Here is a 14,601-nt window from a genome sequence, read left to right as displayed (position 1 = left end):
AAGACACTGCAGAATATTTTCACCCTTTATGTTATACTTATATCTGATGGAACACATAGTTGTGACCATAGGAGACAGATTTTTCTTCTCTATATACATTGCCCTGGGACTTGTAGGAGGACAAGCAGCGATTATTGATGCTCCTTCCCACCTCCTGATGCCAGTGCACTTTCTGTTTCATGTAACTTCCATTCACAGAGAAAAAGTGAAGGTAAAATAGCTTCTCTGTGGTGATGTTCCATGGCTTGCAAGATGCATGACAATTGAAGATGCCTCCTAGCTTTTTCAGTGCTGCATGCAGAGTTTTTAGCTTGATGGTCTGTGCAGGATAGTTGTCCTGATTAGCTGCAGTGGTCAGAGCTGAACCCTCTTCAACTTTTCGTGTTTAACTGCAGCCATGTCCTTTTGAAATACTAGGGACACATCGCTAACAAAAGTGATCTTACCTTAGTTATGGTGGCAAGAAAGAGTCTAGTCTTGAAGGGGCTGTTGTGTTTTAGCAGGGTATTGACTTGGAGTTGCCTCTTAAAGGGGCCCCAAAATACTGTCAGTAAAATTGCGAAGCCTGTTGAATATTAAGGAGCACTGCTTTTGAAATCACCAATAGCAAGAGGCTCTTTCAAAGCAAGTTTGTATTGATGGAGTTATAAACAAGCAAAGATTGCCACTCAGTGCCTTTAGGCCTCTTGTCTTACCTCCTGTGCTGGAAGTTGTGTCTTTACAGGAACTCGCAGATGTTTGTGATTTCCTGCTTAGTGGTGGTGCTTTTTATGTTATTTTTCTGCTCATGTGCTTGAGCCTGTTGTTGCTAGCTTAGAAGTTTGACATGTCATGTTTGCTTGGCCTGCTTTCTCTGCCACTGTGCCCCTTTGGAATCTGCCATTTCTGCCACCGAAGGAATAGCTGCCTTCTACCTACGGGGATGTCATGGAAGTAGAAATAATGTCATAAAAGTCAAAGTAAGGACAAGGATTTATGCAAGGTCAGGAAATGAAAAGCATATTCAGATCAGTATGTCCTCTGCCATGCACAGAGCATTTATAGTAGGTTAATATATGCATCTTATCATAACTTAGGAGAGTAAAGTTGTAGGCCAGTTGGTGAGACATAACGATTAAAAACTGCAACAGACACAGGACGGAGGCAGGCGACAACACCTTATCATATGTCATCCAGTGTCTGCGTTGGTTTCTTTCTCATGCTCAAAAAGCATTTCAGTGCTCCTTTAATAACATCCTGCTGACCTACTTCCAAAAACAAAATCAAGGTTTTTGGTTTTCGCTTCCAGCATGTGTTCTGCACATGTCAAAGCCGCACCACATTTCCAAAGGGCTGTCAGAACTTCATACTGCTACCTTTGTGTGGGAAATTTTCTGGTTGTAGAGGATGTTAGTTAAAGCATATGAAAGCATTTTTTTTTTTTATACTAAAAGGTATTTGAACAATAGTTTCATGAGTTGTACCTTTAAGTAACATTATTCTAATTTGGAATAGCACAGCAACTGCACATGTGTTCATTTATGTTTTTAACCATAATTGCCAGGCCGAACACAAGAGGGAGCAACCTGAACTTGCAACGGATCAGTGATAAATGCTGCATGCTTCAGAGCCATAACCGATTTCTTAATGAGGAAGTTCAGAATTTGTCAAGGTTACTGCAGCAGCAACAGTGTCATGCCATCACTTACCAAAAGTAAGTCTACGGTAGTTATTCTTTATGGTTCCATAAAACAGTGACTATGTGTGCATAATGAAATTCCCCCATTTGTAACATCTAATAGTATCGCCAGCACCTGTTCCTAAAGTTGCCGTCGGCCTAAAGCTGCCCTCTAAAAAATTTGGGGGAACCTCAGATACATTTGACTTTTAACAAAACCTTTGAATATAAGATTCAAACTCAGCCTGAACATTTCTTGGTGTATCTCTGCTCCATGTTCAAATGCGTGTCCATTTACTTGAATGGTATGAACAGCATAGCTGTGATACAATGTCCAAATTTCGTTCTAAATGTAGGGTTATCAATATCTTATTGTACAGTTGATTTGAATGCAACATTAAACATCTCTATTTTATATGGCTGGGGTGGCACATATCTTACAAACAGTGTGTGCCACACCTTTTAAACACCTAATTACACCTCAGAAACTTCCCAAAGAAATCACATTTATGTTGTAACTTCCATCTGGAAATCTGGAAAGCCCCACTCTTCTCTGTGTCTCATAATTTTGTCTAGCTATTTCTTATGTGCATTTTACTTGCTAGGTGGATCGGCAACTATGGCTGAATAAGCACATTTATCTTTATTTATAATATTCACCTTTGGTTTTATAAAACCAGCTAAGTTACTTGTTACCTTCATGAAATTTGATGCTATGCATAAACAGAATCAGTTGTGTTTGTGCAAAGTAAGTTTTTTAGAGGCATTATCACCTTTTTGTTTTGCTTATTTGAGATGCTTTAGAGAAGTGATGGTAATTACAAAGCACTACAAAGCGCTTGCATGGTAACTTTGTTTTACATGTGTTTATTCAAGGGACATTCACTGGCATGCCTGTGAGTTTTAAAAGATATCCTCATTGGCAAGGCTTTTAATGTTCCTCATTCATTTCAGCTGCCTACAAGACCAAGAGAAAGAGATTGACCAATTGAAGAGGGACTATGTTTTCCTTATGCAGTCCGCCATTAGGATGCGCTCTATGGAAGGACCTGAGGTCATGGAAGTGTACTTTTATGGTGGGCAAAGGGTGAGCAACTGGCTACTAGACCTTCTGCCTGGTTAAGTTAATGGTTCTTTACATATAGCACCACTGTTCACATTGACACATGCGTTAGAATAAATTCGATCACCTGGGGTTCTTTAATGTGCGCCAGAATCTCGGTGCATGGGTGTTTTTACGTTTTTGCCTTCATCGAAATGTTGCTGTGATGGCTGAGGTTGGACCAATCAACTTGTGCTCAGTACCTGAATGTCATGGCCACTGAGCAGTCATGATGGGTCTGCTTGTACAGAAATAATTGCTAGTGCATATGGTAAGAATTAATTCTTTTTCAGTGTAATTCGAAGAAAAGTACATGGAAAAGACAGGCTAAAATCTTTTCCTAAAAATACCAGAGTTGTATTTTGGAGACATGAGAACTGCATGATCATAATATGATAGGCATGATTCGGTGATGTGGAGAACTGCATGAATGAATGCATCGGCAGCAGACTTGTTTACAAATAACTAAATATTTCTTTTTTTCTTTTGCGGACTTCGTTTTGGTGTCCTAAGCTGCGAAGAAATGTTAGGAATGCTTGACTAACCATTGGGCAGACTTTTCCTTTTGAAATAGCAAGCTTGCACTGACAATCAGCTACTACATGACATGAACCATGGTGCTGTGGTGGCTCAATGGTTATGATGCTCGGCTGCTGACCTGAAAGACATGGGTTTGATTTCGTTTGTGGCGGTCACATTTTGGTGGAGTTGAAATGCTATAGACTCATATACTATGCAATGTCAGTGCATGTTAAAGAACCCCATATGCTCAAAATTATCCAGAGCCCTCCACTATGGCATCCCTCATAGCCTTAGTTGCTTTGGGATGTTAAATCCCATAAACCAAACCATTTGTTCGTTCATAAAGTAGATAACTGTGTATTAAGGGAAAATATTCATCCATAAAGTGTACAAACGAGGGTCCCAGGGTCGAAAAAGGGGACCCCTGATTAATAGTTACAAAACAAACACAACATTTGAAGGGAAGTGGCAAAAGAAATAAATGGTAATACAGTAAAACCTTGTTGATATGTTTTCTTAAAAATGCAGGGGGGGACATACCATGCGGGAAAACATACCACCCAACCGTCTCACTTTAAAAAAATATATTGAATGAGGTACACTTTTGAACTGATGCTTTTACTTCAGAAAATGTTGATTATGATTTCTTGGTGCAAGGTCTGAGCAGCAGCTTTTCTAGTGAGTCCGCATTTGCGTTGTCCTTAACCCAGCAGAAACTTGGCAACACATCCAATCAGCCAGTCACCGGAAGCTCTTCCATGTTGTTTTTCAATGCTTCGGTGGCTGACTATCGCAGCGTTTTATCTTTTCGTGCTGCGTTCCCTAGATCCAGCCCACTCGTATATAAGTGCACCATTGTAGTTCTCAGATACTTCATTCCCTAGCCCTTAGACGCTAAAAAGAAGCAGTTGCATTTTTCCTTTCTTTGTCACATCCCCACTGGAACGGTCCGCTCGTATGTTAGCACAGTTTTCTTCTTTTTTTCGGTTGCTTCTTCCCTTAGCAGCTATGTATTGCAAAGAAGCCACCATGGTGGGAACCTGCAGGTGCATTTCAGCTCCCCTTGTCGCGTGCCCCCAGGTTCGGCCCATTCGTATGTTTGCACGTGCGCCATGTCAAACTTTGAACTCTAGCTGGGAGTGTATTAGCCAGAAGAAAATAGTGTAACTATGGGACAATTTTATTGAACACAATTTTGCGTGTATAAACTGGTAAATCGTATAAACTGGGAAAGCATCTGTCAGGTTTAAGCAATAATTGTACATGAAATTTTTGCATAAAAATTGAGAGTACAAAAAGGCTGATTATATATTAAAGGTGAAACCGCATAAAAAATGTGTAAAAGCAGAATGAAGAAATGACAGTAGGAGTTACAGGGAAAAGCTCAGTTTGTTTGCAAAGAATTCAAAACACTTAATAATTGAAATAGCCTTGAAAAGGAGCTATGAAGTGTCTGAAATTAGATAAGAGAAAACATTTGAGGTCACGTTTCGATGTGTATAAGGGTAATGATATTACTTTTAGTATGCAAAGTAATTCATTTCATAATTTTATAGCATGGTTTTCTTGGCATTTAAGAAATGCAGACTTCATTTTAGCAGCAAGTATGATGCATTTAACATTGTTGAGTGAATTTGTGGAATTGAATTCATGAAAAAGTTGTTTAGTAACTAATCTGTGAAACAAAACAATGGGAATATATTATTTGAACAAAGTGGTGATAAAAATAATGTAATGGTCAAAAAGTAAGAGGCTGGCATGGAAATGACGATTGTACTGTCAGCAGTAATTCGGATTGCCTAGTTATATACGTGTTGAACAGGTAAAAGGTGAGAGTAGCATGCGCTATCTCATGTAACAACGCCTTAAGTGATGTCACCATAATTGAAGGCAAAATAAATTAATAATGATACATCCCTAAAAAAAGAAAAGGCCATGTTTTGATCAGTGCTCTTGTGCCAAAAGCTGTCTTCTGCTTGAGGAATGTGATGAAAGATTGTCAGCTGAGGGTCTACTTTTATGCCTATAGATAATGGATCTGATACACCAATCTGGTGATCATCAAGAGTTAATTTAGGTAAAATGAGCAGTTGCCGTGGAGTAGTCCAAACAATCATAAAGTGAGTTTTTTAAGGGTTGAGAATTGAATGATTATAGTTATATCGTTCAATAAGTTTTGCAAGCTAATTGCTTAGTTTTGTAATTAGCCCATGTATGCTTTGCGTCTTGCATGTAGGACACCGCTTTTTTGCACAGTAAGTCTAAAAGTTTGTTGTGTAAAAGTTTGCTCCCACTAGCGTAAGTTCAAGAGGGTCTTAACTTTTCCTGTGCAAGGATTGTGTTGTGTGCATTCAGAAAGATTCACCAGCCTTCTTTGGACACCATTTTTTTTAAATTCGGCTCCATCGACTACATTGTAATTCTGCAAGAAAACCAAATAATTTTTGTACATTTTCATGAGGAAACCACCACACGTGACGAGAAATGTGATTTTAAAGTCGATGTTAAATGTTTGAAGCTTTACCACACGTAACAGGTAGTGAATTTGAAACTCAAAAGTCGGTGTTGAGAAAAAACATTTGCACCAATAAAAGGATGATTCGGAATTTCGAAGTGTAATAAACATTTTATACCAAAAAATATTTAAATTTTTTCAAGTTTCTGAACTTCCAGTATATATGGGTTATGCCAATTTGAGAGAATCTGCAGTGTCATACATGTATGAGATGTGCTATCAGAAAGGTTTTTATAAATGCAGAAAAGCAAGGGGCCCAATATTGAGCCCCGGGGTGCACCTTGCTGCTTTCAAAAACTTCTTATGCATTGTTGTCGCAGGTATAGTGTTACTTTAAGGCTCATATTCTGTACAGTTAAATACATTCTGTGCACTGCTTTATGCAAGAGTAGTAAATTAGTTGCCTTTGAGTGTTTCACTTGTCACTGGCACTGTGATGCAGCATTCAACGCATGGGCACTAAATAACTGTATCAGCCGCATAAATAAGCATGGCTGTGCACAACTGCATCTAGTTCATTTAAAGTCATTGTTCCTATTTGGTGTAGCAGCTGATTTAACAACCTCGGCTCTGCACAACATGAACTGATGGGCACGTTGGTCAGACATGGTTTGTAGTGCAACAGCGCAACGGCACAAAGCCACAGGTAGAGAAGGAACGAAACACAAGGCCACACAAGGTCCTGTGGCCTTGTGCCAGTGTGCTGTTGCTCTGCAAACCTGCACTGCAGTACTTACATATAACATTGTTCATTGTTCTTGCTAGCATGCAGCTCGTGTGCTTCAACTTCTCCGGGAAGCTCGTATGTCCAATCCAGGCCTTCCAACCTATGACAGGTGAGCTTATTTTTTATCAGCATTCAACTTTTAGCTGTTCTGTTTTGAGTAAATAGAAGGAAGGGAATTAAGTAACTGCTGAGGTTTTGTGGTAATAGTAGTGGGACAAGCTTGTATTTGTTTGATCTAGTTGTTGTTTATTATAGTTTCTAAGCAAAGCACACTTTTTTTTTTTTTCAGTGCATGTTTAACTGTCGATTTCATGCTGCTTTATTATGGAAACATCATTCTGTCATATTGATGTTGTTAGAAAAATTTAACAAACTGATCTTAACAAGCACTGTGCTCACAGGTTCATCTTAACATTGTAATGTGTTCTCAAGCAGTAAGCTGACAATGAAAAGATTGTTTCACTACTCAATGCGGTGGCACCAACTTCACCGGCTCATGCACCTGTAAGGAGTCTGTATTATTGTTATGCTCTCTGCATTATGGCTATAGCATATATTAGAGCAGTACTGTGAGAAAGCTTCTTTACAGCCATCTGAGGATGGCAGTGCCTGAAAATGTTTAATTCAAATTGTACAGTCTTTGTCAAAAGTAACCGGGCTGCATGGTTTGCTTTTAGCTCGTACAGTGGAGCCCTTACAGCATCCCTTAAGCTGAAATGGTCGTTAGAGGTAAGGACTGGCGGTTCTCTTACCTTCCAACACTTTTTGGTTGGTTTATTGGTTTATTGGGGTTTAACGTCCCAAAGCGACTAAGGCTATGAGAGACGCCGTAGTGGAGGGCTCCGGAAATTTCGACCACCTGGGGTTCTTTAACGTGCACTGACATCGCACAGTACACGGGCCTCTAGAATTTCTCCTCCAAAGAAATTCCAGCCGCCGCGGCCGGGATCGAACCCGCGTCTTTCGGGTCAGCAGCCGAGCACCATAACCCCTGAGCCACCGCGGCGGCTCCAACACTTTTTGATCTCTAGGAAAGCCACAAGGGCTCCACTATACAAGCTAGAAGCAAACCCTGCAGCCTGGTTACTTTTGACAAAGACTGTACATGGCTTTCATTCACAGTCATCAGTATGGTTCAAGTTCAACTCCAAAGCAAAAAAGAATAACGGTTCATGATCCTTTAATCTGATTCATGTCTTTGTGGTTAGGTGCAACATAGTGAAGACAGCAGAATCAAATGTGTGAAAAAAAAAAAGGTTAATAAATGGCACAAATGTGTTAACAGCTTTAATCTCTATAGAAAAACTATGTCTTCCTATACACATCATGGTGGACCTCTGCATAAGAGTGCAGTGTGGCAGCTCACCCAAGTAGAAGACACATTGTCTACTGTAAGTGCGGAAAGCATGAAAAATCTATCTCAGCATGCCAGTACACATAATTCTCGCTTTACACTAATCTGTGCAACAGGCATACAATGAGCAGTTTATGATAGTTTAAAGCACTCAGGATGACACAGTCATGCTTCTTAAATTCGGTTATCTGTTATTTTGCCTAGTATCTGCACAGGTCCATGTGAGAATGGCTAAATGAAAACAAAAACTTCAATGATGTTAGGTTATGTTATGTTATTTTATGTTGGTTTTAACATCTGAAAGCTGCACATGGGTTATGAGGAATGGATTTATTTATTTTGACTACCTGGAGTTTTTTTTGGGATGCACTGACCTTGCATAGCACACAGGTGATTTTCCATTTTGCCTCTATCAAAATGTGGTTGTGGAAGCTGGGATTCAATCCTGCAACATTAGGCTTAGCAGCCAAATGCCATAGCCACCGACCCGCTACAGTGGGTAGAAGCACAAATAATTCTTGTCTGATGTCCTCAGTGTACAGTACAGGGCCATACCAAAGGGATATGTGCAACTCTTGCTTTGAACGCAGCAAGACATCTACGAGTGCTTGAACGAAACAAGGCTTTAGCGTCATGGTCTTCCCCTGGAAACTCGGCATGCCGTTTACACTGTCTTGACCCTTAACTTCAACTCAATCCACCGTCCGGCCTCTCCCACTGTGATGCTACGCTCTTGTGCTGCCTGTGGCTGAGAGTGGCATTTACAAATGCCGACTCCCACTTAGTCGCTGTGGCAGACTCTCCTGCATGTGAGAACTGTGGGTGCGAAGAGACAATTAAGCACTTACTTTGTGATTGCCCTCGGTTTTAGCGTGAGTGTGTCCTCCTGGCAGCAACGCTTCGCCACTAGTTAACCTGCCTGCCTTTCCGTTCATCATTCTCTCTCTTGCTTTGAATTGTTTGGCGTTAATGTCATCACTGGCGTCGATTGTCCTCTGCACTTACATCTCGACACAAAGGTGCTGTAAGGTGATGTGACGCTTCTTGTTTGGTAGGACGTGGTTAAAAGTGTCCATACACCTAGAGAATTAACTTTTTATTCAGCAACCTTACAGTCTTCTGAATGTTGCTAAAGGCTTTCATGCTTACATAATTGTAAAACACACCTGTAATATATACTGACTGCCACTGCAGCTTTGAGATAAGTAAAGATAGTTACGTTTCTCCATATCTGGCTTTGCATATGTACCTGCACATCTTGTTCATTTCCAACCTTTCTTACCTACCTGGCATGTAAGTTAAGTACTTCAAGACAAATGGTCTAATGTGGGGTGTATGCAACTGCAGCCAGAGCAAGGTGCTTCAGCACACGGATGCCCTTGGCTTCCGGCACCACTACACTGAGGAAAGCTTAGCCCTGCACTACATATGTCGTCAGCTGCATCTTCACTACCAGGAGCGCTTGCCCTCTGCCGCCCACCACTTATGGCGCTGGCGCCAGTACCTTCTGCTTTGTGGCGACAACCTCATCAGCACAGTAAGAATGCTTGCTCCATTTGTTCATGTCTGTATTTGCATTAAGGAGCCTGGGTGTAAGTCCCAGTTACAGACAGAATTTTTAATGCAAAAGCACTACTCCAGATGTACCAACCCTAAGCAAGAATCTTGTCATCTTGTATTGTCTTGTGCTCCGAACTAACCCAAGCTTACCCGAGTTAGCTCGGGTAAGCTCGGGTAAGTTCGGAGGAGCGTCGCACCAGCTGTAGCCAATGGGAGGCAGGTGGCAGTTAAACTAATGATTGGTCGTGAAAGGTTGCTCGTGAAGAGCAACACTGGTCACACAATCCCTTCCGGTGGCTGTGAGAGAAACAGCCACCTGCCAATGCAGTGGCACATTGCTTAACCGCTGCGCCACTGCGCTGGAAGTGGTACGAGGGCTCGCCACGATCTATGAATGTTAAGTAGAGAATGACCAAGTCTGCATATATGGGCATTAACCCACTTAAGCTACTGCATCATATCCTTAAGGCGGAGCTTAAGTGTCCCCTCCATTTGAAGAATGAGCACCTGCTTTCGCACATCTACTCAGTTTAACTATATTAAACCCCTACCACTTTTTAATAGTAGCTGAGCACATGTGTCAGGTTTCAATGTTATGAGTGATCAGCAGAGTGCATATTGAGTTCATTGACTGATAGCGGTATCAGGTGGCTGCTTTTCACCTGCACAGTACTCAGCTCTGTGATATCATAGTTTCATAGCTTTCACACTAGCCACCACTGCCTACCTTCACGTTCCAGAAGCACCATCCTTCACCCATCCACTCAACTCTACCATCCAGAAGTGCACCCACCAACAACCCACCAACCTGCACTCTCCACAAGGCCTACACCCACTATATAGAAGTCCGCGCAGCAGAGAACGAACTATATATTGCGAGGCATTGCCGCAATAGTTAAGTGCTTACACTTCCCATTTCCTCCCTGTTTGTTCCTCCCTGGCAGCTTTATTTGAGGCTTCTTGAGAAGGGCACATTAAATTATGGAGATGCTTAAGTCACCTTAAGAGTGCAGTGTGATAGCACAGTGTTCTGGATTCATTGCAAGCACTTGTGGCTGGAGCTCTCGGACGCACATTCGTATTCAACCAGGAGCAGGCACCAGCTGACGTTGGGGCTGCCGCGTCTCGATTTCCCCTTCGCTACTGTACTGTTCAAAGTGGCCACGTGTTCAAATTGGGGCTTGCTCGTGTAGGTGTTCACATGTTCTTGGTTTTGGACTAAATTGCGGAGTCATGGAAGTTCATGAAGATGATCCAAATCACAATGCGAGAGGCTGGCAGTTAAACTTGTGAGATGTTCGACTACGGCTATGACACAATGGTCTAATGCAGTGGCCAGCGAAGCTGATCTGTTCGGACCGCCACAGGTTCGAATCCTGCTCGCGGCTATAAAGTATTTTATTATTTACTGCGTCATCCACCCACCTTACACTCTGAAGCCCCCTACTGCGCTTGCCCTCTCTGTTATGTCGCAGCCTCCCAGGTCCTCCGGCGGTGATGGATTTTCAGATTTGGCAGCACACTGTGATTGTTCCTTGGTGGTCACATGACACAAGTGATATCATCACTGTCTCAACCAATCAGGGAATTTTGTCTCAGACATTGGCGGGTTCTTAGTGGGACAACAACTGTGATGCTCTCACATTAAAAGCGATGGCCAAATTGAATTCAAAGATGCAGTGGCCTTCCAGGAGCACCAGCCACTATACTCCGTTTAAATAGCAGGCAACGCTGCGAAGGCTGTGGAAGTAGTGCATCTGTGAAACCATATTACTTCGCCACGTATCATTTGACCTTCTCGATGCCTCGGTGAGTGTTTGGATAAAAACAAAGAGCGATATAAAACGAAATGGTAGCACTGAAAATTATGGTCGAAGCTGTGGGGCGCTCAGTACTCGGGCTCTCTGGCTATTAATTTGAGTTAGTGTGAACTACTTTTTAGGTGCAGATGGAGCAAAGGCGATTCATCCTGCCAGCTGCATATGAGACTGCCAAAGTCATTCTTACTTCTCGAAGTTTCGATGAATTGAGGGACTAAAATGTGTTAAGAGGTAAAACAAGGTCCAGGAGATTGCTACTGATGGCACTTAAGATCTGTCGCAGTGAAATATGCTTGTGCTCACTTTGGTTGTAGGGTGAATTACTTTTTGGGCACGGACTTAGCCTGCGCAAACAGGTGTGCTAGCTTTGGCAGCATTTCCTGCTATGTATGAAACGGAGTATAGCTAAGAGGCTGCCCACCTGCCCACCCATCGCCACCCTTAGCCTCAGCCCAGTGGAGGTCCTAGGGAAGGGGGGGGGGGGGGGGGGGGCTGTCTCCCCCTCTCCCTCAAAAGCCTTTGCACATCTTCTCAAATGGCCGTTTTTGGGTTCTCATAGGGCTAAATGTTATTTTTGACCTAGAACTGGAAAGCTTTTTTTGTCTGTGATGCGTCAAGTAGTCCCCTACTTTGTACGTTCAGCATGTTATCGGCTGTCTTATTTCACAAAATTTTGCGTTCTACAGGTTGATAGCTGTACGAGTACAATTCGTAGTGATTGTTGAGGTATTGCAGTCCTGCCGTGCCCCCACCATTGTCTTGCCTTGGCACCGGCGCGGCGATGATGGTGGCGGCGGTGCCATTCACCTGTGGTTGCGGTGGCCAGCAACCTAGTCGGGGCGGCAAGGAGCCACCCATTCATGTCTTTATCCCACCATGAGACACAGCGACGCCAGCGAAGGGATCATCCCTTCTGTTGGCTTGACAAGGAGCGCCGACCAGCCGCCTTGTCAGAGAGGACCGAGGACGGAACAAAGCCCTTTCCCCGAACTAAGTAATGAAGGCCACTAATCCCGCTCGTGAAATGCCCAGACAGGTGCTTTGAACTTCCTGGACATGACGCGGTGGGATATCTCAGCCGACGACCTGTTTTCCCCTAGTATCAAAATCAATATTGCTCACGTAACCGTTAACATTCAAAGCATGAGTTATGGTATAACGTCTATATCATTCGTCATCTATTTTTCAACAACAAAGTGCACAAAAATTGTTGTAGAAATAAAGTGTAAATAAAAAATCATTGTTTCTATATTTTTTTCTTTTTTTGGCCTACAGAAGACCGTCCGCTCCCCCCCTAGAACCAATCTCTGGGACCACCACTACCTCAGCCTAGAGTAAAAGCATTTAACTAATCATCGAGGTTAAATTCAACTGGTTTCGCAAAATTGTGGCATCGGTTGGCTGATTATCCTGTAATTTTTTCTTGTTTAAGGACACACGAACCACAAGCATGCAATTGACATGCATCAAGTTCTTTGTTGTGCAATGTGACGACGTATTGCTGACATGTTTGTCTTGTTTTATTGTTTGACGTGCCTGAACTCATTTGTGGTTGGCTTTGCCATCCAGAAGGAGCTGAAGAGCCTGGTGCGACAAGGTGTCCCAGCTGCATTCCGAAGCCAAGTCTGGAAGGCACTATACACCTGCAGAGTGGCGGATATCATGGAAGACAAGGGCAGAAACTACTACAGCAACCTGTGCTGTCAAGCATCTGAATCTGAGGTCAGCAGGCATTAGAAGCGACTATCTACTGGTGGGCAGTTCTGATTTCAGTAATGAATACCATTTCTGTGCATTGTGTGGAACTTCTGAGTGAATTGTGCACGTAATGCAGGTATTGAGGGGGAGCCTTTCACTTCTTGCTGGCATTTAGCACTGTTGGCTGACACAAAGTTATTGGAAGCAATTGCATCTAACCGCATCAGATTAAATGAATACAGTGAATCCACTTCTGTGCTAGACCCAGTCTTTTCAGCTGCTTTTACCCAAGTCAGTTTTTGCACAAAGCATGATCTACTTTCTTTGAACTGTTGACTGATCTCTTTAAAATTTAGAATGTACAATGTAATGCATGCATAATGTTAAAGAATTTTTGGGCTTCGTACCCTCCACCGTGGCAAGCAAGTAACAGAGATAGCTGTACTACCCTGCCTAAATTTGTGCCTGCCTATATTCAAGTAAATGCACTAAGATTTCTTTGTGCAGCCATTTTCTTTAGTTTAAACAAGGAACTGCCAAACTTCTTTTTATTTGCTGCATTTTGTAACATATTTAATGACATCTTTTATCTCACTTTATTGATTATTATTTAGAAATTCAGAGTAGCATATGAGGCTATCTGTTATCACTGCACCAAACATGATAGTGTGTTGCAGCTGCCTGAAGTGTCTTATGAAAACCACAGAATCATCGAAGCTATTCTCAGATGCAGTTTGATTAGCTTGTGTGTCACTTTATGAGGTTGACTTTTTCTTCATACTTTTGTCTGCTCTGTGTCATGCTTTCATGACTGTCATATATTTGCATCCAGGTGGTGTCTCAGAACAAGCGGCAGATATCCCTAGACCTGCTGCGAACATTGCCAAATAATGTTCGATTCAGCAGCCCTGATGCTGATGGGGTAAGTTGCGTGCTTTTTAGCAACACCTAGTACTTGACCTACATGTCATTATCACCTATAAGTCTTCCATTTCATCTGAGCCTCACCATTCTGTTCTGTGTACACTTGGTGCGATCAGCGTGCCTCTTTAAAATGCACAAACATTCTTTATAAGCACTTCCGTCTGGGTCAAGTGTTCAATATGGCAAATGCATTTTTAGGGGAAGAGTGACATGGATTCACAGTTCCTGCTTTTTGATAGAGGGTTTAAGGCAATGCCCTTAACTTCCGTTGGTTAAGGCAATGTCCTTAACCCCTGTTTCAAAAAATTTGTGCAGCCTACTAAATTTGTGTTCACATTTTTAAACATATTCTCTTGAACAGTTAGCTAGATTCACCACATGTTTACCAGTGAAGTTTAGTACTCATAGTGAAACTAAAACATTGCGTTAGAATATACTGCTTGCATAATGTAACGGAGGCAAATAAAGTTTGTCTAGTTTAGCTGTGACATTCACTTTAAAACCGATTACATATGTGCTGTCAGTGCATATTTTTTTCTCTTGTTTTTCTAGATCCGCAAGTTGCAAGAAGTGCTGCAAGCAATTTGTTTGCATAACCCCAGCCTTGGATATTGCCAGGGCATGAACTTCTTGGTTGGAATGTGTCTTCTGTTCATGGAGCCTGAAGATGCCTTTTGGTATGTTCCACTGCACGGTCTAGGTGTACCTTGCTTAAAAATTTG

The 14,601-nt window shown here is 42.2% G+C and overlaps 1 protein-coding gene across 6 annotated transcripts in view; it reads left to right on the top strand.

The window, feature by feature from the left end:
- The window catches only part of LOC149352402 (uncharacterized), a 561,538-nt gene that overhangs the window by 175,246 nt on the left and 371,691 nt on the right, over window positions 1-14,601 (top strand). For 5 of the 6 annotated variants that reach the window (XM_089581571.1, XM_089581568.1, XM_089581569.1 and 2 more), the window contains 7 exons: window positions 1,544-1,693; window positions 2,612-2,744; window positions 6,562-6,632; window positions 9,225-9,414; window positions 12,827-12,979; window positions 13,788-13,877; window positions 14,432-14,556. In XM_089581571.1, the coding sequence (XP_089437697.1) occupies window positions 1,544-1,693; window positions 2,612-2,744; window positions 6,562-6,632; window positions 9,225-9,414; window positions 12,827-12,979; window positions 13,788-13,877; window positions 14,432-14,556 (912 nt within the window). The remainder of the gene's footprint in view (window positions 1-1,543; window positions 1,694-2,611; window positions 2,745-6,561; window positions 6,633-9,224; window positions 9,415-12,826; window positions 12,980-13,787; window positions 13,878-14,431; window positions 14,557-14,601) is intronic. The other variant, XM_089581567.1, reaches the window with a different exon arrangement.

Source organism: Amblyomma mixtum, chromosome 3 (genome assembly GCF_055824585.1).
Source record: "Amblyomma mixtum isolate Tamu chromosome 3, ASM5582458v1, whole genome shotgun sequence".
Taxonomy (NCBI): domain Eukaryota; kingdom Metazoa; phylum Arthropoda; class Arachnida; order Ixodida; family Ixodidae; genus Amblyomma; species Amblyomma mixtum.
This window is presented reverse-complemented; position numbering and strand designations above follow the sequence as displayed.